The following is a 22,251-nucleotide window of genomic DNA, read 5'->3' as shown; positions in this document are numbered from 1 at the left end:
TCCGCCCGCTTTCCCTGGGTCGCTTCACGTGCGCGGCTCGTGCAGCCCACGGTACATGTGCCACGACGGGTCCCGGGAACGGGAACGGGCTCGGGAAGAATGGGCTCGGGATGGCCCGAGGAGTGGCCTCGCCGGGCCGAACAGCTCCGCAGGGCAGGAAGGACAGGCCGAGGCAGGGTGGAGGTCACAGCAGCTTTATTGAGGGTCGCAGGGCAGCCCCCGGCCCGCTCCCGCAGGTCTCCCCCCATCCCTGGACGCCGAGGTGGCCACGGAGCAGAATGTCCCAGCCCTCTGGACGGGCACCTCCAGCCAGGCGACACAGCACATGTCCCAGGGGTACAGGGACCCCTCAGTGGCACAGAGCAGCTTCCACTGGCACCGGACGAGGAGATCCCTCCGTTAGTGACTGGTCCTGTCTTCGTGCTTGTCCCGAGTCCTGTGCGCACATGGGGACTCCTCTGGCCAGCGAGAGCTGCTGAATGAGGCTTTCCCGAGCCAGCTGCCAGGGCTGGGGCAGCACCAGTCCCATCCTGCCCAGGGGACACAGCACTCGGGTGCCTGGCGGTGCAGCCAGCGCTGTGTTGGGGTGCCGGTGTGCCCGGGGCACTGTGTGGGTCACAGCAGCCCCTGCAGGGTGTGACTGCAGCGTGGGTGGGTGAGTCCTGGGCAGGTTCTCGTGCTGGAGGTGTGCAAACCCTCAACACGGCGGGACGTGTGCTTCTCTCCAGGCTGCAGGGTAGTCGGGGGTATGAGGAGCCTGTGGAAGCCCAGGAGGCAGGGAAAGGGGAAGCCAGCTGATTAGTGGAAGGCTGAGTGGGAAAATCATCCGAACATGGCAGTCTGAGGCTCGGGGGGAGCCAAGGGACAGGGGGTTGGCCATGGTGTAGGGACCTGCAGCTCAGTCCCTTCTGGCACTTTGCAGCTCTCACTTCTTCCTGTTCACAATCTGTCTGGAAATCCAGTTCATCCCATCCTGGAGGCAAGAAGGATGTGAGCACAAGCGCTTGGGCCCTGTCCCAGCTCTGCAGAGCCCACAGCCCCCATCTCTACCTGCACCCCTTCCCCAGACAGGGCCGAGCAGGCCTGGATCTGCCACTCCCGGTCCCGGTAGGTGTGGAGGCTCAGCCCTTCTGCGATTTCGGCTGCAGGTGCTGCAGTCACCAGGTCCTGCTTGTTGGCAAACACCAGCAGCGGGACTCCCGAGAGGTTCTCGTCCTCTGTGAGCTCTGCAAGCTCCTGCCAAGAGAGAAGCTTCTCCCAGGGCTGCTGCCCTCCACCACAGAGCTGCCCAACATGGGCTGGATACCTCAGCCCTCCAAATACCTCATCCCTTCTCTCTGGTGCTTGTTGCAGATAAGGAAGTTGTGAGGTCTTGACATTCCAAGGGAAAGAAGCTCCCAAAGGAGCTTTACCTCCTGGAGCTCCATCAGCCCAGGAGACACATGCAGGGCTATTTGAGGACTGAAACCCTCCCAGCACTGAGAGCCCTGGGCAAAGGGCAGCTGCAGGAGGTTTCTGGCAGTCCTGAACTGTCTGGCACACCCACACCACTGTCTGGTGCTGGAACAGCCAGGGCTGGTGGTTGGAGTCTCACCTTCCCCTCTCAGAGCTTCATTCCCAAGGTTTACATCTAAATTTGCTACTCATAACCCTTTTTTTGGCCATATCACTAACTGGGGGGTGGGATGAGGGCTGGGGACTGAGGGGTAGCTTTCACCAGGGACTGTCACCCCTATGCTGGGCAGTCTTGGAGCATCCCAGCTCAGGGGGAGCTGCTGGGCCATGGAGTGGGGTATCTCTGCCTGCTGAGACACTGATCTTGAGCCTTCCCACAGAGCTCTGGAGACAGCATGGCTCTCCCTGCCCTGCAATTGAGAGCAGCTTTGCTTCCCCCTCATCCCCAAAAAATTGGCACCATACAGATCTGAGCACCAGGACCCCACAGCCACCCCTCAGCAGACCACTCATACCTGCCCTGTCTCCTCGAAACGCTTCTGGTCAGCACTGTCAATGACATAAATCTGCCATGGGGACAAAAGGGACAGTCAGAGTCTCCTTGCCCTTCTGTGGGCCCCACACAGCATGCACAGGGTTGGGGGTGCTGCCCCACTCACCAGCAGGTCTGTGCTGCCCAAATACTTCTTCCAGTATGGGCGGATGGAGCGCTGCCCCCCAATATCCCAAACATTCAGCTTCAAACCGTGGGAGTGGACGCTCTTGATGTTGAATCCCTGCGTGGGGACACAAACCCCAGCATCACCCGAGGGATGGGTGGGCCCTGCACCCTCCACTGCCACCCGTGGCCCCAGCAGCTCCTACCTGTGTGGGGGTGATGGTGCTGACCTCCTCGGACGCCAGGTGCTTCAGCAGCGTCGTCTTGCCCGCGTTGTCCAGCCCCAGCAGGACGATGCGGAGCTCCTGCTCCTGCGAACCCTTCAGCTTCTGGATGACAGAGAGCAGCCCCTGGGGGCAGGGGGTGCTAGGGGAGCCCTCTGGGCTGCTGGCTCGCTGCAGAGCTCCCTTGTTTGGGAGGGGGGAACTGGGCACACTGTTGGCTCTGGGTACCTTGTGTCTATGGACTGAGTGAGCACCAAGGCCAACCTCCCAAGGTGTTCAGGCTCGGGGTGACCCCAAAGCAGATCTGCCCACCCCCAATTCCCCCATTCCCGAGTGTGCTGTCCCAGCCCACTCCCACCTCCCAGGCAGGCTGGGGGGAACATGCCCTAGGCACAGCCCTGCTCTGCCAGCCCTCCTGCGAGCTGATGCCATACACGCCTCGGAGCCGCTGGGATGTCACCACACCCCGCTTACCTTCTGCACATCCCCCATGGTCCGGGAGTGGCTCCGGCCCGCGGCACCGCTGGGGAGCTGCCGGGGGCTCGTCCCCGGGGCCCGCCGGCGGGTGCGTGACTGGCACGCTCCCCGTCCCCGGGGGAGGAAGAGGATTACGGGCTCCGGAATTAGCTGCTGTTCCTCCATTTACCCACAGCATTAAATAATGCCCTCGGCAAATCCTCCAGCCAGCTGTCGCCCCGCCGTCGCCCACCCCCGGGATAAAGCAGGTCCCCCCGGGATGGGGCACTGGGGCACAGGGCGTCCCTCTCCCCATGGGCCAGGGGTCCCAACCCAGGGACAGGGCTGACACAGCCTCCCACACTGGGATATCTCACCAGTACCCACAAGCTGTCCCCTTGCAGGGTGGCAGGAGAAATTGCTGAGCCTTCTTGAGGCCACGTCAGCGACTGCCACAGCTCCCTGCTGCTGCTCAAGGGAAACCACCGGGCCCTGGAGCAGGTTGAGGGCTGGGATGTCAGCAGCTGGCACTTGGGGATGACACGGGTCCAGAGGGGCTCAGACACATTCCCCAGCAGCCCACGCCCAACCCAGGTGGGGTGAGGGGCTCATCTGTTCTCCATTTGGATTAAGTGCATTAATTAGGCAATGTCTTTGATTCCTGCATGCTGCAGTTCTGTCCTCAGATCAGGTTTCCCAGCAGAGAGGTTATCCTTGTGGTGAGGACCATGAGTCACACACTCTTGGAGAGAGATTTTTATTTATAACTCTCGTGGCAAAGCCAAGCCAAACAACAAAGCTACACTCTGACAAAGTGAAGGGGAGCACCACGGTCACCTCTCATCCCACTGCTGCTCCATGGAGTGGTAGGGGGCAGAGGGGCAGCCAAAAGTGCCACCCTCTGTTCCCTCCACCCAGAAACCCTGCCAGGGCTGTGGATACTTGTGCTGCTCTGCTCATGGTGGGAAAGCTTCATTTTTTTCTGCGTAGATCTGCACCCAACTTAATATTAGGGTTCTGCTTTTGATAGGTTAATCACCCACCTTATGTCCCCGTTATTAGCATTTCCCTGAGCGGGTTGCCATGGTGCTCTGCGGTTTATCCTGCACTGTTAGTTACTGAGATTTCCTAACAAATAACCTAAAATATCCTCCACTGGTTTGTGGTTGCTGATCAACATGGAACCCCTGTCTTAGGAGATGGGCAAAACTGCTTAGGCATCAGTTTGGTGACTCCAAGCTGCACGTCCACCGCTCCTCTCTGCCAGGTTCTGCTGGCACACACAGCACAGGCAGCCCTCCCCAAATGCTGGCCCTGGGACCAGCCCCAGACTCTCTGTGACCAGGGCAAGTGGCACCAGGCTGGTGGCAGTGTGTGCTGGAGCTGCTGGTGTCCCGCTGCCCCTGCAGCCCCCTTCCCTGGGTGGTACAATGGCCGGGAGAAGCCCCCTCAGGCTGCCCAGGCTGCAGGGAGTGGGGACAATGGAGTGGTGACCCCAGGGCAGCACAACCGTGCTGGGAATGGAGGCTGGGATGGGTTTGGGAGCACGGATGCACATGGGGATGTGGTCACGGATGTAGACGTGGAGGGAGACGGGCACAGGCATGGGGATGGAAGCAGGGATGCAGACGGGCATGGCATCATGGATGTGGATGCAGATGGAGATGGGGAATGAATGGGATGGGGATGGAAACAGGGATGCGGATGAGAATGGGATAACGGATATGGATGCAGACGGAGATGGGGAATGAATGGGATGGGATAACGGCTGTGGATGCAGACGGAGGCAGTGACGGGGGTCGGGACGGAGGTGCAGCGGCGCCGCGGCTCTGCCGGCCCGGAGCTGCAGCCGGTGTCCGCCGGGGCGGTGCCGGGCGGGCGGGCGGCCCCGCTCCCCCCGCTGCGGTCGCGGTTCCCATGGTGACACTTCCTGTAGGAGCCGAAAGCGGTAGTGTGGCAGCGCCGGGAGCGCCGGGCCGGGCCGGGCCGGAGAGCCGCGCCGCCGGCCGGGGATGCTGCGGGGCCGCGGGCCGCGCCCCTAGCGCGCCGAGCCGGGCAGAGCCAGGCATGCAGGGCAAGGGAAAACTGCTGGTGGTCCACAATGGGCGCATGGTGAGTGCCTGGGGCGCCGGTCCTCATCTCCCAGAGCGCCGGTCCCATCCCCTGGAGCGCCGGTCCCGTTACCCGGAGCGCCGGTCCCCATCTCCCAGAGCGCCGGTCCCATCCCCTGGAGCGCCGGTCCCGTTACCTGGAGCGCCGGTCCCATCCCCTGGAGCGCCGGTCCCATGTCCCGGGGCGCCGGTCCCCATGTCCCGGAGCGCCAGTCCCATCCCCCGGGGCTGCCCCGCCCGGCGTGGAGCTCGGTACCGGGCCGGCGGGTGATGTGCGGGATCGCGGAGCGGGCGGGCGGGGTGTGGAGTCGATAACGGGCAGAGAGAGGGATGTGTGGAGTCAGGAAACAGGCAGGCGGGAGGGTGTGGGGCTTCTGGGCAGGAAGGGCAGGATGCTTTGGATACCCAGGCGGAGTTGTAGAGGGTTTGTAGGGCAGGCAGCAGTGTCTGGGGCTGGGTAACAGGCAGGCAGGGCCGTGTGGGGCTGGGGGAGTGAGCAGCAGGGGTTTGTGAGGCTTGGACAGGGGTTTGTGAGGCTTGGACAGCGTTGAGAGTGGGGATGCGTGGCACTGAGTGAGGGACAAGCGGTGACGGATGCGATGGGGTCACAGGAGCCGGCAGTGCTGGTGTCTGTGGGGCTGGGCGGCGCTGGCATGGCTGAGTGTGTGGGTGTGGGCAGCAGGGATGGATGGGGAGGAGCGAGGAGCTGGCAAGATAGAGGGACGTGGGACTGGGGTAAGAGACATGGCAGAGGAATGTGGGGTGGGTAGCAGGGAAGGGCAGGGGTGGGATAGTGGGCCTGGGATGGAGACAGTCGGGGGTGTGTGGGGCTGGCAGGTTGGGGGGCACGGGCCAGCTGGGCCAGGGGCATCACTGAATGTGGGCACCACTTCAGCGTGGCCCCGAGCAGGTGCTGAGAGAGGCTCTGCCCATCTCCCTGCTTGCTGTGGGTCCTCCATCCCCTGGCTGGTATCTGGGTCCTGCTGGGTCCTGCTCTGCCTTGAGCTGGCAGCACCTGGTCCCTGCTTTTGGGCATCTGTCCTCCAGTAGCTCCAGGCTCCAAGGAAGGAAGGGAACACGCACTTTGCCTGCCTGGGGTTGTGGTTCTCCTTCCTTCCCTCCCCTCCTCCCCTCCTCTTCCTGTGCTGTGGAGGCTGCTTCTCTCCTCTCTGCTTGCTTGGGGTGGCAGGGTTACATCTGATAGCATCTGCCCTTTCCCAATTGCTGGGCTGGCCCTAGGCAATGGAGAGGTAGGAGAAAGGCTGTACCCCCTGCCTCTGCCACAGGGCAGGTAACACCAGAGCAGTGTTTGCTGACTGTGTCTCTTGCTCTGGGCTCAGACTGGGCTTGCCCTTGTGCTGCTGCCCCTCCAGCAGCAGCTGCCATGTAGCTCCTCTCACCTCTCTTCTTTCCACTCCCACAGGGCCCGGCCGTGTCGGATGGAGGTAAGGCTGCTCTTTGCCCTGGGACAGGAGGCCAGCATCATCTTCAGGGGAGGGGGAAGCCCACAGGCAGCCTGGTGCCAGGGGCAGGGAGCCAGCAGACAGTGAGGTCCTGTGTCAGCACAGCCTGTGCCATGCGGGGGTGGCAAGGCCCCTGCAGTGCAGGGCTGAGCCCTCTGCCCAGCACTGGCCATGTCCCCCCATCCCTCCCTCCTGGCCCCTGGTACCTGTCCCTCCTTTTGTCTGCCCAGCTGGCACTTTGGGGTGCTGAGGGCTGAGTGGCTTCCTGGGGCCAGGAGAACCTGGGTACCAGCCAGCCCCAGATTCTCTGAGGGAGTCTGTCTGTCAGTTTGACTGTGCACTGGATATCTCAGATGGTTTATTTAACTCTCTTGGCCCCATTTACTTGTGGTTTAGACCACCAGGAAGATAAGTACAGGGAGCCTGGCAAAGGAGCAGCCTGACACACCTCTGTTCCTGCCAGCTTTGCATGGAGAGCACTGCTTCCATACCCTTACCATCTCTTGCAAATGACCCCCTGCTTCTAGCTGCACACCAGTCAACTCAGTTCCAAAGCTGGGGTTGCCCCTGGGAACTTCCAGCTTTCTGAATACACGGTCACCCTGGGATTCCCCAAAGTGGGGTTTCCTCAGGGTTGAGAGCTGGAAATGACACTTTCTGTGCCCTCCACGTGCTGGGTTTGTCCCTCATCATAGCCAGAGGAATAGAGAAAATGGGTTCAGGCACCTCTGCCCATCTTCCAAGCTTCCTTTCACCTCTGTGTCCTCTTCCACTTCGCTTTCCCTGCTGACTGGGTGCCTCCCCCAGGGCTTTCTTACCTGCCAGGAGGGCAGGGAGAGCTCTCATGCCATGAGAGCTCATGCCACAGCTGTGGCATCCTGGTGCTTAGTCCTCCAGGGATGCCACTGTGATGCTCCTCATGTTCCCTACCCAGCACTCACCAGATCCCATCCAGATGGGGCAGATGGAGGGCTGCTGGTGCTGGGGAGTGACACTGGGGGGACAGGGAGACAGGCAGAACTGACTCTTTTTCTCTCTCAGAGTTAAATGCCTCCCGGGCCCGTGGCAGCAACCACAGTGTGAACAGCCTGCCAGGCCCACCAGCCACATGTGGATCCACACATGGCTCTGTGGTCAGCTGGGCTGAATCCTTCGAGACGCTGCTGCAGGACCGTGTGGCTGTCACCTACTTCACTGTGAGTGCCACAGCCCAGAGCTCAACCCCTGCTCCTGTCCACTGCTGGACACCAGCTGTCCCACAGCCACAGTGCCACCAGACCAGCAGATCTCTCTGCCCTGTAGGAGTTCCTCAAGAAGGAGTTCAGTGCAGAAAACGTGTACTTTTGGCAGGCATGTGAGCGCTTCCAGCAGATCCCAGCCAGTGACACACAGCAGGTACCAGCTCCATGCAGCTTTGGTCACACAGCTGCTGGGAGGGATGTGGGCAGAGCTGTCCAGTCTGCATGAAAAGGGGTCCTGGCTGACCCCTTTTTTGAGGGGCTGAGCAGGCTGGAGGCTCTTGCAGAAGATAAAATGGGATGAATGTGATGTGTGGCTGAAAAGTCACAGCTGGGACTGCCTGCCCCACACAGAGCAGGATGTGCTTCCCCAGCCTGGGACTGCCAGAGGGTGGAGAGTGTTTCTTGGGGGACAACCAAAACCAAAGGCAGAGCTAGACAGAGGGATCATGGGGACAGAGCCAGGATGGTTCCTCCCTCAGGTTGTACCTCTGTGGAGACACTGGTGTTGTGACCAGAGCTTGGTCCTGAAGTACAGGTACTGAGCTGGTCCTGGGGCAGGTTGGTTCTTCAGGGTTTAGGTGTCTGTGGGGTGAGCAGGGGGCTCCCCTGGTGTGGTATAGAGGAGGGGGTTGCTGGTCTCAACCTGGCCTCCTGTCCCCTCAGCTGGCCCAGGAGGCACGGAGGATCTATGATGAGTTCCTCTCCAGCCACTCGGTCAGTCCTGTGAACATTGACAAGCAGGCCTGGATTGGGGAGGACATGCTGGCCACCCCCTCCCCAGACATGTTTCGCATCCAGCAGCTCCAGGTATGGGCATCCACGGGATGGGGGGCTGTGGGACCACCCCACATGTCACCCAGCATCACTGCTGTTGCCATGGGCTGTGCCATGGGGCATAGCCTGTAGGTGTGCAGAGGTCTTAAGCACACACATCCTCACTTTCCAGATCTTCAACCTGATGAAGTTTGACAGCTACACACGTTTTGTGAAATCCCCGCTCTACCAGGCCTGCCTGCAGGCAGAGAGCCAGGGGCAGCCCCTGCCTGACCTGCGGCCCCACTCCCGCAGCAGCAGCCCCCCTCCTGACCTCAGCAAGGTGAGAGAGGGGGAAAAGGGAATGGGGACACATCCCCATGGAGCTGGGTCCCTTCCCTGCTGCTCAACCCCAGGCTGGGGACAGATAAGCAGCCAGGAGACCAGGGAAAAAAGAGACCTCAGGTGTTGCCATGTTGAGATGCTGTTCAATTCACCCCAGAAGTCGAAGCTGAAGCTGGGCAAGTCCCTTCCACTGGGCGTGGAGACAGCGGGCAGTGGTGCCAACCGCAGCCCTCAGCGCTCCTTCAGGAAGAGCGAGCGGCGGGAGCCGTCCTGGGCAGGTGGGTGCTGAGCTGAGCACAGAGGGACCACAGCACCCTGAGGGGTGTTCACACCCCCACCACTGTCTCTCTGTCTGTCCTAGAGGGGGGAGAAAGCAGCAGGAATGCCATGCTGTGGAGGGAGTCCCAGGGCTCACTCAACTCCTCAGCCAGCCTGGACCTGGGCTTCTTGTCCTCGGCCAGCACAGCCACCAGCCCCTGCACGGAGGTGAGTCTGCACCACGCCAATCCCACGGCACCACGCTGCCACTGGCTGGGCTCACCTACCACATCCCTTCCTCAGGGCCAACAGAAGAGCCTGGGGGGCAGCGAGGCAGAGCTGCCAGCCAAGCCCATGAAGTACTGCTGTGTGTACCTGCCCGATGGCACAGCCTCGCTGGCCTCTGTCCGGCCTGGCCACTCCATCCGGGACATGCTGGCAGGGATATGTGAGAAACGTGGCTTCAGCATCCCCGACATCAAGGTCTACCTGGTGGGGAATGAGCAGGTAGGGAGGAGCAGGGTTCTGCCAGTTCTGTGCTGGGACCACATGCCACTCTGCTGGCTCTCTCCTGATGGTTTGTCTCTTGCAGAAAGCATTGGTGCTGGACCAGGAGTGCTCTGTGTTGGCAGACCAGGAGGTGAAGCTGGAGAACAGAATAAGCTTTGAGTGAGTGGGGCTGATGCTGTTGGCCATCCACAGTGCCTGAATCCCAGTCCCCCAGGCAATCCTGAGTGCCCTGGCTCTGCTCCTGCCTGCAACAACCCCTTCTCCCCCTCTGCAGCCTGGAAATCTCCTCCCTCAGCAAGACCATCCGTATCACAGCCAAGTCAACCAAGCGCATCCGGGAGGCGCTGCAGCCCGTGCTGGGGAAGTACGGCGTGAGCGTGGAGCGGGCGCTGCTGCGCAGGGTGAGGCACGGCCAGCCCCTGTGCCTGGGGAGAGCCCTGGGCTTGGGGCTAGGGCCAGCGGCTGCTGGTTCTCAGTAGATGGTGGGGAGCAGCAGTGTGTGCTGGAGGCAGCCTGTGGGCTCCTAGAATTTTGGGATGGGCCAAGACATCCCAGTGTGTGCTTTGAGGGACCAGTGGGTGTTGCCTGTGCTGGCCAAGCAGGTCCTCAGCCTGGCTGCCTTTCCTGTGCCACAGCAAGTGTGACACTGGTTGCTGTTCCTGTTGCAGCAAGGTGAGCCAACCACTCTGGACTTGGAGGAGCTGGTCAGCACAGTGTCTGCTCAGAAACTTGTCTTGGTAACACCAGCAGGTAAAGTGTTCTCCCTCCCAAACCATATCTCCTCAAGACACATCACCCTGAAGACACCCACAGAGTCAGGCTGTTTTCTGCTGGCCATGGCTCCTGCTCCCTGGTATGGGGCCCATCCTGTCACTGGCTGGGCCATGGCCAGGATGCTGGGATGGGGCACTGAGCCTCATTTCCCTTGCAGACGTGCGAGTGATGAGGAGCGCTGAGGCTGTGGCTGCCACCTCTCTGCACCGGAGTGAGGTGAGCACAAAATCCCTCCAGCCCTGGTCAGAGATGCCCTCACAGCTGCTGTCATGGTCCACAGGGAAGCTGAGCCCTGTTGTGGTCCCAGCACTTGCCACAGGGCTGGGCAGAGGGTGCCAAGGCAGGAGCCAGGCTGTGGGAGGGTGATGGGGACAGCCCAGGGCAGTGCTGCCTCCTTGCCCCACGGCTGAAGCTTGGGCTGCTCATTGCAGGAGGGGAGCCCAACAGGAGCAGAGCCTGACACACGGTGGGAGGGACCCTCCTCCTTCTCCAGGCCACACTGTTCAGCTGCCATGAACCTCAACCGCCGCACGTATGACCTGGAAGGTGAGACTTGGTGTGTCTGAATCCTGAGGGGTTGGGGCAAAACATGGGCTGAGGGATGCAGAGCCTCTGGTGTGCTGGGGAGGGGTGCAGGGTCCCATGAAGCTGGGAATGGGCTGTGGGGTCTTGGGGTCTGGTGTGGAGCAGGGAGAAGGTGTAGGTGCTGTGCCTGGGACACGTCTGGGGTCATATCAGGTGGAGAGGGCAGCTGAGGTGCTAGGACAAAGCCCCAGTGCCTGGCTCAGGTGCATGATCTGCATTTCCCCAGGGCTGGTGGAGCTGCTGAACCGTGCCCAGAGCTGCCGGGCCAACGACCAGCGTGGGCTGCTCTCTAAAGAGGACCTGGTCCTGCCTGACTTCCTCCAGCTCCCCGTGCAGGACAGCAGTGCCTGTGAAGGGTCAGATCAACCCAGTGCCCCTCAGGCTGGCTCCGAGGGAAGCAGCTGCCCTCAGGAAGAGCCTGCTCTGGCTCAGCCTTCCTTGGACCACAAGCTCTGATGAGTCCTGCTGCACATCCACACCCGGCACGTGGCACCCCCAGGCCATGCTGGGGTTGAACAGGGGCCCGAGAGCCCCTGCCCTGCACCGCTGACACTGCCCGGGCTGCAGATCCATCCACCTCCTGTCCCAAACTGTCGTGTCGTGTCGCTGTCAGTGGCTGAGCAGCTGCCATGCCCCTCTGTGGGGCCACACCCCGGTGCACATCAAGGGAGTCCTGTACATAGTTTGAACCCTCGTTGCAAAGCACTTTGCAACATCCTGTGCATGCCTGGCACTGTCCTGCAGCAGAGCTGCCTGCCCAGCACATCCTGCCTGTGTCTGGCTGACACAGCCCCACTCACTGTTTGGGTGGGGAAAGCTCCCTTCCAGCTGAAGGCTGAGCAGGATAGACAGGGTGGGTGGGGAGGAAAGGCAGGCTCCAGTCCTGAACACTGATGCTGTGGGCAGGCAGGGTCAGGAGAACATGTGCCAGGAGCTCAGAGCCAGATCCAGTCCCTGGCCCCGTGGGAACAGGGCTGCCCTGTTGTTGATTTGCAAGTCCACCCTTCCTGGGGAGGGTGAGCACAGCCCTGCCAGGCTGTGCCCTGGGCAGGTTTTTACGTCTGCATTGCGTGAGCGTGGCCTGATCCTGCCACAGTAGCACTGCTTGGAGCAGGGCACATGGTTCCTGCCCCGGGCAGACAGACAGAGGCAGAGCCAGCAAATGGTGCCAAAAAAACCTTCCTCCTCCCCGCCGGAGATCCTGCGTGGGCGGCTGCTGAGGGACAGGCAGGAGCAAATCCCCAAATCCCCTCTGCCCCATCCCCACTGGGGCTGTGGGTGCTCAAACTTCCAGGACAGCTCTGCTTGGTGCCAGAAGAATGCAGCACCCCTGGTGCTGAGCACCTCAGCCTGGTGTGCAGGTCCCCAGCGTGTGCCCAGCCTTTCGTTCCTGCCAGTGCTGGGCTGGAGCCTTGAGCCTGGATCTGCCAGTCCTGGCTGTGCACTGCTGGTCCCCATGCCCAGCAGCCTGCTGTCCCCAGGGGTCCCAGACAGAATCTGCAATGGAGACATTCCCCCAACAGCAGCCAGGAGATCCCTCCACAGTCCATACATGCCAGAGCCCTTCCTGGCTGTGCCTTGGGTAACCACTCCATCATCACTGCCTGGCCAGAGGGGTGACCCAGGGCCGCCAGGCTTGCCCAGAGATGGGGGCATGGTCACCCAGCCCTATGCTGCCACAGCCAGCTGCAGCCTTGTGGCCTTAGTCAGAGCCCCCTTGTATCTCTGTGATGCTGCTCAGTTCTCTCTGTGGTGTGGAACCAGGGGAAATAAAGAGCATTGCCTGGATGTGCCTTTCTTTCCTTCCTCTGTCATCAAGGCTGGATGTCCTCTCAGCAGCAATGTCCCTTCAACCCCCTCTCCCCCACAGAGCCTTCCTAGGGCCATGGCAGAGCTGGGGCCAGCCCTGGGCTCCAGTGCCACCCTGACTGGCAGCAAGGGGCAGTGCCAGGAGTTGTTTACCCAGCACTGCTGATGGAGTCGGGAAGCTGCAGGGCCGGCATGGCCAAGGACTTCAGCCCCAACCCTGTCAATGAGTGACAGCCAGAGCTGCCAGGGCCTCACTGGGTTAATGATTGTGGGGGCAGCTGGCCAAGAGCCCCTGGGCACGGGGCAAGTGTGGACACCAGCCTCCTGCACACTGGCTGCACCCCCCAGGACAGAAGGGTCCCCTGGGAGGAGGACATGTCCCCTGCTGTGGCATCTCCTGGGCATTCATCTCCAGTCTGTGACTCAGTGGAGGTGGCTCAGTGATGCTCCAGCAGTGGCACAGGTGTCCCCAGTCTGTCCCTGAGTGCCCTGGAGTACCCAAGGAATCTTCCCTTGTTCTGCCCATACATTTGCACCTGGCTCATCATGGTGATGGGTTCCGGCAGTGCTTGATCCTGGGGAAATGGGGATGTGGCAACTGAACACCTCTTTGTGCCCACTCCCACAGGCAGAGGGCTGGAGGAGCCTTTGGTCACTGTCTGTTCCCCAGACAGTTGTGGACACAAGCTTGTTGGGTGTCCTGTGGGTGGATGGAAACTTGGCTGGAGGTGTGTAAGCAGCAGGTAATGATAAACAGGGCTGAGGAGGTGGTGACAGCAGCGCTGACCTCACTCCTCTCCTGGCTGTGTGCCACCATGACCAGCAGTGGCAGAACATGGGGATCACACTGGTGTTGGCATCACCCATCTCCAATGCCCTGGGAGTGAGGACACTGTGCCCTGGGCAGAGCTGGGTCCCTCACAGCTGATGCTGCAATGGCACTGAGAGGGCTGGATGTGTGCACGGCCTCACCTCTGATTTGTGATGCCCCAGCAGGACCAGCACCAAGCCCTTCTCCTCCTCTTCCTCTCGTGCACTGGATGAACCATCTGGCACCAAATGATGGAGAGCTGAGGCTCTTCCAGCATCACCCCTGGGGCGCTGGGGCTCCACAGTGCCTGGCTTTGCTCATCACAGCAGTGCTGCTGGCCCAGAGCCCGGGCAGCGAGCAGGGGAGCGCCAGGGCGCGGTACCCGGGCACGCGCCCCATCCCGCCCGCGCCGCTGCTGAGCGGGATGTGCTGGGGGTTACCCATTAACTGCAGGAATTTCTGGGGAGGAGGTGAGCAGCAAGCGGAGGTGAGGGGCAACACGGGGCTCCTTAGACTTTGCTCTTGGCCTGTGTATAAAGGGCCGTGGTGCCCCACGGGCCACTTGGCTGGAGGGACGCGTGGATGTGGCATGTGGAAGTGGCACTGCCCTGAGTGCCTGGCCAGCCCCAGGTGAGCTGGGCCCTGGGCAGGAGGAGTCCCCTGCCTGCCCTGCCTGCCCTACCTGCCCTCTGGGAGCTCCCTGGGGTGGCACAGCAGCAGCTGGTGGTCTGGGGGACCAACAGATGATGGGATGGTGCTCCTCAGAGATGCCAGCGCTGCAGGGATTTGGGGGGATGTGGCAGTGGGTGCAGCACAGCTGTGGTGACAAGCAGCCATCTCTGCTCAGCCCCAGCAGGAGCGATGCTACCCTACCGGACAGAGAGCCCGGTCCTGCCCGGTCGCTGCCCGGTGCGGGGAGGAAGGGTTGTGCATGGGCCACAGTTCACCTACTGCCCCAGCCCCCAAGGTAGGTGCCCCCAGCCCTCCTCCTCCTCCACCTCCTCCTCCTCTTCCTCGCCTAGCTCAGCTCTGCTCCTGGCCTGGGCAGTGCGGGGCTCTCCTCTGCATGGACAGGGCTGTAAGGTGGGTGTCCTCTCTCCCCAGCTCTGCACCGGCTGCCAGGTGCCCACACCTGCCCCTTCACCATCAGCACCGTGCCCTGCCCTGACCATGGCTTCCCCTGCCCCGGCTCCCCGGGGCGCCTGCCCGAGGGCTGCGAGCGCTACGAGCTGGACGCGCTGTCCTGGCAGGGGCACCGACTGGCCTTGGACGAGCTGCAGAGGCCTGGTGAGAGCCCGTGGGTGGTGGGGCTCTCACAGCACCTGGGCTGGGGAACACCCCAGAGATCTGATAGAGGCACCTGGGGCACTTGGGGTGCCAGGACTGTGGGGTGCCAGGATGGGAAGGGAGTGCCGGTGGAGAGATCCTAGGGTGAGGTGGGGAGAACTGAGGGACAATGGGGCAGATAGCACAAGGCACTCCAGGGTGGGAGGAGATGGAGGGGACCCTGGGACAGGTGGCATAGCTGGGGACATGAGCCCTGTGCTGCCAGGAGCCATGAGAGTGGCATAAGGCTGTAGGGAGCCTGGGGAGCCAGGGCCATGCCATAGCAGGAGTTTAACACTCTCTCTTGTCTTGCACAGAGCTCGGGTGCTGGGCCAGGGTCCAGTCCTTCTGTGTCTCCCTTCTAAAGGTGCCCCTGATGTTTGGGTTCCTGTACCTCTTCGTGTGCTCTCTGGACGTGCTCAGCTCTGCCTTCCAGCTGGCTGGAGGTAGTAGGGTGGCAGGGATGCCTAGGAAACTGGTGACACTGGCAGTACCAGCAACCTGCACTCACATTCTCTTACAGGCAAGGTGGCAGGGGACATCTTCAAGGACAATGCCATCCTCTCCAATCCAGTGGCTGGGTTGGTGGTGGGCATCCTGGTGACTGTGCTGGTGCAGAGCTCCTCCACCTCCACCTCCATCATCGTCAGCATGGTCTCCTCAGGGTGTGAGTGTGCCCATGAGGCTCCTGGGGACCTGAGGCTGAGGGAGAGGATGGCTGGATGGGGTCACCCTGAGCCAGGCCATGCAAGGCTAGCAGGTCTCTCTGTCCCCAGTGCTGGAGGTGCGCTCTGCCATCCCCATCATCATGGGCTCCAACATTGGCACCTCGGTCACCAACACCATCGTGGCCCTCATGCAGGCTGGTGACCGCAGTGAGTTCAAACGGTGAGAGCTGAATGGCTCAGAGACACTTCTGGGGCTGGGGGCTGCTCCTCAGGACCACCTCATGCCAAGGGGCTCCTCCATTCTGCACAGGGCCTTTGCTGGTGCCACAGTGCATGACTGCTTCAACTGGCTGTCAGTGCTGGTGCTGCTGCCACTGGAGGTGGTGAGTGGGTACCTGCACCACGTCACCCACCTGGTTGTGGCCACCTTCAACATCCGCAGCGGGAAAGATGCCCCTGACCTGCTGAAGATAATCACAGAGCCCTTCACCAAGCTCATCATCCAGGTCTCCTCAGCTGTTATGTTTGCCAGTGTGGTGGTGGTGATGTCCCCAGTACTGGTGTCCCTTTGATGATGGTTGTATCCAAGTGTCCCCAGGCTGGCAGTGGAGATGCCAGTGAAGATGTCCCCAGCCTGTGGGTGCTGTTAGCCCCCAGGTGCCCTCTCCAACATGTGTGTTGTTGCAGCTGGACAAGTCTGTGATCACGGGCATTGCAACAGGGGATGAGAGCCTGCGCAACCGGAGCCTCATCCGTGTCTGGTGTGGCCCTGCATCCCCACAGGTGAGGGGCCTGTAGCCCTGCTGGGGTCACCAAACAATCCCAGAGAGGATGGGTGGTGGGCAAGGGCCAGCTGAGGACACTGTGGAGCCAGCTCTAGCCCACCTTTTCCCTGCAGATGGCCACCGTGGGGCTTGGACCCCCACCAAACTGCACGTCCCCCGGCCACTGCAGCACTAAAGGCATCGAGGTCCTCCACAACGTCACCAGGCAGAAGTGTGAGTGGGTGTGGAGGGCTTGGGAAGGGCTGGGGCACAGGGCATGGGGCTGGAGAGGTGAAGTGGGATTGGGGGTTGTACATGTGATAGAGAAGTGTGGGGCTGGGAGGTGCTCTGGGGTCCAGGCGTGGGGCTGTCTGTGGGGGCAGGTTTGTGAGCAGGGCCGGGCCAGCCCCAGCCCCTTGCCCAGCCGTGCTGTGGGGCAGGTGAGCACCTCTTCACCGACACACCACTGCCTGACCTGGCCGTGGGGCTGGTGCTGCTGGCTGGGTCCCTTGTCGTGCTCTGCACCTGCCTCATCCTCCTGGTCAAACTCCTCAACTCCCTGCTCAAGGGGCAGGTGGCCAAAGCCATCCAGAAGGTCATCAACACTGGTGAGTAGGATGGGGACCACACTCCACATGGCCACCCACACCCATTTCCACCTGCCATCCTCAGACCTGTCCCTGGCTGCCTCTGACACCCAACCCTGATGTGTCCATGCCCATGTCCCTGTTTGTGTCCATGGCCATGCTGTGCAGACCTCCCACACCCGCTCAGCTGGCTCACTGGGTACTTCGCCATGGTGGTGGGTGCTGGGATGACCTTCGTGGTGCAGAGCAGCTCTGTCTTCACCTCGGCCATCACACCCCTGATTGGTGAGTCCCAGACCCTGACATGTGCCGTGCCCTGGCCTGTGGGTGCTAAAGCATTCAGAGGGACAAAAAGGAGCTGTGCCTCCTTGAGAGAGCATGGGGAGTGATGGGATGGATGCCTCTCCCACAGGCCTGGGGGTGATCAGCATTGAACGTGCCTACCCACTGACCCTGGGCTCAAACATTGGCACCACCACCACTGCCATCCTGGCTGCCCTGGCCAGCCCAGGGGACAAGCTGGCCAGCTCCTTCCAGGTACAATCAGCCCGGGGCCATGGCTGGGCTGGATGGGGTCACCGGGCAGGGCATGGGCTGATGGGAATGCCATCCTTGCAGATTGCTCTGTGCCACTTCTTCTTCAACATCTCGGGCATCCTGCTGTGGTACCCACTGCCCTTCACCCGCCTGCCCATCCGCATGGCCAAGGCGCTGGGCGAGCGCACGGCCAAGTACCGCTGGTTTGCCGTGCTCTACCTCATCGTCTGCTTCCTCCTGCTGCCCTCCCTCATCTTCGGCATCTCCATGGCGGGCTGGCGGGCGCTGGTGGGCGTGGGCGCGCCCTTCCTCGGCCTCCTCTTCTTCGTGGGGCTGGTGAACGCGCTGCAGGCGCACAGCCCCGGGCGCCTGCCCAAGTGGCTGCAGACCTGGGATTTCCTCCCCGCCTGGATGCACTCGCTGCAGCCCCTGGACCGCGTCATCACCCAGGCCACCCTGTGCTGCACCGACCGCTGCCGCAGCCCCGAGGGCTGGGAGGAGCACGAGGGGGCTCCCCGCGACAAGGCCAGGCTGGGGCTGGACAATCCAGCCCTCTCCTACCCCGAGGAGATGCCCAGCCCCACCATGCGGGTGGGCTCCCCTCGTCCGCTCCCGCACGGTGCCACGCGGCTCTAGCTGGCAATGAACACCCGGGCTGCTGCTCCTGTGGCTGCTCACTGCCCCTGCTCAGCTGGTGTCTAATAAAGGGGGAGCGCCCACACCCCTCTGTGTGTCTCTTTTGCTGTCGCAGGTACCCCACACCCCCTGTGCCCCCTATTTCCCACACACCACCACTGCTCAGCCTAGCTGGTGCTGAGGACACACCAAATACTCAGCTCGTGCCGTGGGGCACAAAGTGATGATGCCACAGCTAATCCCTGAAATCTGTAGCCACCTCTACTGAGCTGTCACAGCAGCATCTTCTTCCCCTCAACCTCATCCCCAAAGGTCTGAGCTGGCAGGGTCCATGGTGCCCCACGTGTGCCACAGCAGCATATCAGTGACTGAAGCACAGCACAGGGTAGCCGAGCAAGGTCCTGGGCTGCTGCAGTGCTGCTGGGCTGGGATCAGCAGGATGATGACCTGGCATGGCTGGGCAGTGCCCCTGCACCACCAGGCACACTGGCACCCATGGCTGGAGACCTCCTGTCTTGGCGACCCTGACGGGAGCCCTTTAAGTGACAAAAACAGTTTCTCCCACTGCCCACAGATGTTTGGGTTCCTGCCAGTGATATCGGCCCACCCTTCCCTCCCTCCCTCCTTCCCGCCCGCCCTCCTCCGGACTGGGACCAGCAGAGCCTGCAGCGCTGCCGTGCGAGTGTGGGAGCCTCTCTGTGCTCCCGGCACCGCCGCTGTCCCGCATGCCCAGCCGGGCAACCACTGGGCCAGGACGACCTCGCCACCAGACCGGGTCAGTGCAGCCAGGAGAACCCCCGGGGACTCAGCGATGCTGGGGCTGCGCCCGCAACCTCTTCGGGACCGGTGAGCAGGGTGGGGGAAAGCCCCATGGGGCTTCATCTGCTTGAGGGGCCGGGCCAGCATGGAGCCAGCCAGCCTTCCCAACATCTCCGGTAACGGCAGCAGTGCCGGCAGCGCCCCACACTCACCCGCAGCCACGGGGCTCATCTTGCTGGCCGCCCTGGCTGTCCTGCTGGCAACGCTGGTGGGCAACGCTCTGGTGGTGGTGGCTATCTCCACCAGCCGGGCGCTGCAAGCCCCACAAAACCTCTTCCTCGTGTCCCTGGCCTCGGCAGACATCCTAGTGGCCATCCTCGTCCTGCCCTTCTCGCTGGCCAACGAGGTGATGGGCTACTGGTACTTTGGCGGGCTGTGGTGCAGCCTGTACCTGGCGCTGGACGTGCTGCTCTGCACCGCGTCCATCGGGCACCTCTGCGCCATCAGCCTCGACCGCTACTGGGCCGTCACCCGGGCGGCACGGCTCAACCTGCGCCGCAGCCCGCGCCGGGTCAAGGGCATGATCGGGGCGGTCTGGGCGGCGGCGGCGCTGGTGGCACTGCCACCGCTGCTGCGGCCGCGGCCGGCCGGGCGGGAGTGCCAGCTCAGCCAGGAGACTTGGTACGTGCTGGCCTCCTGCGCCGCCTCCTTCTTCATCCCCTGCCTCGTCATGGTGGCCGTCTACTGCCGCATCTACCGCCTGACCGCCCGGCGGGCGGCCGCCCTGCTCGCCGCCCGCTCCCCGCGCCCCGCCAGCGGCCAGGGAAAGGTGCCGGGAGTTGGGATGCCGGGATGGCGGCGCCGGAGCCAGCACCAGAGCGTGCTGCTGTGCCGCCGGCGGCTGGTGCGGGCGCGGGAGCGGCGCTTCACCGTCGTGCTGGCTGTGGTGATGGGCGCCTTCGTGCTGTGCTGGTTCCCCTTCTTCTTCACCTACAGCCTGGGGGCTCTCTGTGGGCAGGGTTGCCACATCTCCAAGCCCCTCTTCAATTTCTTCTTCTGGATCGGCTACTGCAACAGCAGCGTCAACCCGCTCATCTACACCCTCTTCAACCGGGATTTCCGCGCTGCCTTCCGCCGGCTGCTGGCCGTCCCCCATCGGCACCGCACTTAGGGACACATTGGGACACCAGGGACGCGGCCCCAGCCCTGCTCAGCGTTCACAGCACCTGGCCCCACCGCAGACCCTGGATGGCAGTGCCAGTGTGCAGCTTGTGGAAATGCAGGATTGAATAAAATGAGACCAAAGCCTGTGCCTGGGGTTGGCGTCTGCCTTCAGGGAGCCCAGAAAGCGGCACCAGCTGCCAGCACCTTTTGTCACCTGCATCACCCCACATGTATGCCTTGCAGTAGGGATGGTGACAACTTGCTGTGGCAGCTCCAGTGAGTAACAGCCCTCCCCACTCTCAGAGGAATGTCTGTGTCCCCCTGAATTCGCTTTTGCAGGGTATGGACCCCATCCACAGACCTGTCTGCTGCAAGGAGACCAAACATTCCATGTGGCAGCATCACAGCATTGGGCTGAGCTGGCTGTGCCACCACAGCAGCCCAGTCCGAGCCCTGTGCCTCTGTGCCAGAGCTGTCTGTCCCCTCTGGGAACATGCCAGCTGTGCTATGCCATGGGGGCTCTGTGAGGGCACACACGTACCCACGGTGGGGTACAAGGGTTGCAGGTCTGCCATGGAACACCCCACATCCTGCTTGGGGGCTGTAGTGGGATCTGGCTGCAGAGGGAAAGGAGGAATGATATCCCAGTGCCAGAAAGGCCGTTGTCCCTTGGGAGAGTGTCAGAGATGGGATCGCATGGGAACAGGCTCCAGCACAGCCTGACGTGCAAGAGGCCACAGAGGCAGCTGTGGGGCGAAGACCCGGGGGCAACCACATCCCCCTTGGGGGGCAGAAGCCACCCCACACCCACCCTGCTGGGCTGCCTGCCTCGCTCTGCACAGACACCCGGGGGTCAGGGGCTGCTCCACTTCTTCAGCTTTGCTGCTCAAAATAGAAAATCTCAAAACATTGGACTTTCTCTAGGCTAAAAACAGCTGCTGGCGCCTGGGAGCTAGAGGGCAAGGAACACTGGCCCCTGCCAGCCCCCCCAGCCCCCATCAGGGTGGGTGCAGCTCAGCTGAGGTCTGGGGGGCTGGATGGGATGGGGGTACTCACAGCAGTGATGATCCCTGGGCCATCATGTGCCTGCTGGCCATGTGGGGAGGCCCATGGTGTGAGCTTTGGAGTCAGCAGAGGCTCCCAGTGGAATTGGGTTGGGATGAGTCCCAGTGCTGGCTCCTGGAGGCGTCTGGCCCCAGCAGCTGGAGCTGCACGGGCAGTGCCTGCGGAAGGAGCTGCCCTATCACTGCCACACAGCTTCCCCTCCTGTGCCTGCCATTCTCCTTCTCACAGCTAAACAACATTTTGCTTCTAAAAATATACAGATGAGGACAACTAGTAGGGACTTGGCCAGGCCAACTCTCTTGGGGAGCACCAGCCCCAGTTACAACACCCCAGGGCCCCACAGTGCTCTAGCCAAGCACCCTGGGTGCCAACCAGGGTACCAGGCACTGTCTGTGCTCCTGGGCATGAGTGCACAGCTCCGGGATGCTGCAGGGCAGGAGGGGACGGGAACCAGCTGGAGTGGGGCCCCCTGTTTGGGCAAGGCAACACCAGCATATCAGAGCAAAATTCAGTACGTGAAGGGACACTCATGCTGATGTCTTAAACATCAAATCCTGAGGGCTGGATGAGGTGTTGGGGGCATCTGGTCCCCCTCTTTCCCTGACTGGGGTGCTTAGGAAGAGCTCTCTCACTGAGCATCTCCCACTGCATCCCCATCCAGCACATCAGCCTGCTCACAGCAGATGCATTGGGCAGGTCACTCCATATCCCTGCAGCAGCCATTTCTATTCCAAGTTTGTACAATGACAGTTTCTGTTTCATCTGCCACAGATGACCCTTATTCCGTTGTGCTCGTGAGCCACAGGGAAAGTGGCTCCCCTTGAGGTGCCGATTGTTTGCTGCCCAACTGCAGCACCTGTGGCCTGGAATTGCATTCTGCATTTTCAAGTTTTTTCTTCAATTTCCTAAAATTGTTTTGAATTACCACCCAACAAGCTTGGCTTCAGAGCCTGAGCCTTCTCCAGCCATGTCATCCCCTCTACAGAACTATAAAGCAGAGTGGCAGCTCTACCACTTGAGCTGCTGCTGGATCTGTTGGGGACATCAGGATCCCCTGGATACTGGTGCTGTTCCAGCAGCCTCCTGTTGTCCATGACTCTTGTCAGTGATGGGAACAATGCTGCAAAATGTCTGGTGGGAGGAAACAGAAAATAGCAAACCAAGGGTTAATGCTGGAAATGGATGGAAACAGAGTTATCTCATTTTAAGTTCAAAATAAACATGTGTCAGCTTTGGAAGGAAAGCAGCTCTAAAAGAGGAGCTCTCACACCATGAGCTCATCCCTCCAGGCA

General features: G+C 61.7%; 4 protein-coding genes across 7 annotated transcripts; 3 read left to right on the top strand and 1 right to left on the bottom strand.

The window, feature by feature from the left end:
• Positions 1 to 184: 184 nt before the first annotated feature.
• LOC306808721 (ADP-ribosylation factor-like protein 3) lies at positions 185 to 3,054 on the bottom strand. Of its 2 annotated transcripts, XM_079319618.1 has the most exons (6): positions 2,812 to 3,054; positions 2,320 to 2,463; positions 2,115 to 2,231; positions 1,971 to 2,021; positions 1,051 to 1,236; positions 185 to 973 (listed from the first exon to the last, which is right to left on the bottom strand). In XM_079319618.1, exons 1-6 carry the CDS (start codon positions 2,977 to 2,979, stop codon positions 926 to 928), a joined length of 714 nt encoding a protein of 237 aa, XP_079175744.1. In that variant the 5' UTR covers positions 2,980 to 3,054; the 3' UTR covers positions 185 to 925. The 2 variants fall into 2 exon arrangements, with proteins under 2 accessions (XP_079175744.1, XP_079175743.1); XM_079319617.1 differs by having other exon boundaries at positions 185 to 1,236.
• A 1,674-nt stretch (positions 3,055 to 4,728) lies between these two features.
• RGS14 (regulator of G protein signaling 14) lies at positions 4,729 to 12,621 on the top strand. Of its 3 annotated transcripts, XM_079319466.1 has the most exons (15): positions 4,729 to 4,905; positions 6,328 to 6,349; positions 7,409 to 7,563; positions 7,670 to 7,762; positions 8,272 to 8,415; positions 8,555 to 8,704; positions 8,864 to 8,984; positions 9,068 to 9,192; positions 9,268 to 9,471; positions 9,557 to 9,633; positions 9,749 to 9,875; positions 10,143 to 10,224; positions 10,406 to 10,464; positions 10,680 to 10,794; positions 11,060 to 12,621. In XM_079319466.1, exons 1-15 carry the CDS (start codon positions 4,861 to 4,863, stop codon positions 11,287 to 11,289), a joined length of 1,749 nt encoding a protein of 582 aa, XP_079175592.1. In that variant the 5' UTR covers positions 4,729 to 4,860; the 3' UTR covers positions 11,290 to 12,621. The 3 variants fall into 3 exon arrangements, with proteins under 3 accessions (XP_079175592.1, XP_079175591.1, XP_079175593.1); XM_079319465.1 differs by having other exon boundaries at positions 9,068 to 9,471; XM_079319467.1 differs by having other exon boundaries at positions 9,068 to 9,471; positions 11,037 to 11,157.
• A 1,246-nt stretch (positions 12,622 to 13,867) lies between these two features.
• SLC34A1 (solute carrier family 34 member 1) lies at positions 13,868 to 18,071 on the top strand. The gene is made up of 13 exons (XM_079319905.1): positions 13,868 to 14,083; positions 14,301 to 14,420; positions 14,558 to 14,740; positions 15,097 to 15,225; positions 15,303 to 15,446; positions 15,556 to 15,667; positions 15,758 to 15,953; positions 16,135 to 16,230; positions 16,346 to 16,445; positions 16,652 to 16,819; positions 16,967 to 17,083; positions 17,211 to 17,335; positions 17,417 to 18,071. Exons 2-13 carry the CDS (start codon positions 14,315 to 14,317, stop codon positions 17,969 to 17,971), a joined length of 2,031 nt encoding a protein of 676 aa, XP_079176031.1. The 5' UTR covers positions 13,868 to 14,083; positions 14,301 to 14,314; the 3' UTR covers positions 17,972 to 18,071.
• Positions 18,072 to 18,594: 523 nt separating this feature from the next.
• Positions 18,595 to 20,040, top strand: LOC306808859 (alpha-2Db adrenergic receptor-like). Its single transcript, XM_079319880.1, has one exon. It carries the CDS (start codon positions 18,876 to 18,878, stop codon positions 19,899 to 19,901), a length of 1,026 nt encoding a protein of 341 aa, XP_079176006.1. The 5' UTR covers positions 18,595 to 18,875; the 3' UTR covers positions 19,902 to 20,040.
• The last annotated feature ends 2,211 nt before the right edge of the window (positions 20,041 to 22,251 follow it).

The sequence above is a fragment of the Erithacus rubecula genome (genome assembly GCF_903797595.1).
Source record: "Erithacus rubecula genome assembly, chromosome: 16".
NCBI lineage: Eukaryota > Metazoa > Chordata > Aves > Passeriformes > Muscicapidae > Erithacus > Erithacus rubecula.
The sequence above is the reverse complement of the archived record's forward strand: the minus strand, read 5'-3'. Positions and strand labels throughout refer to the sequence as shown.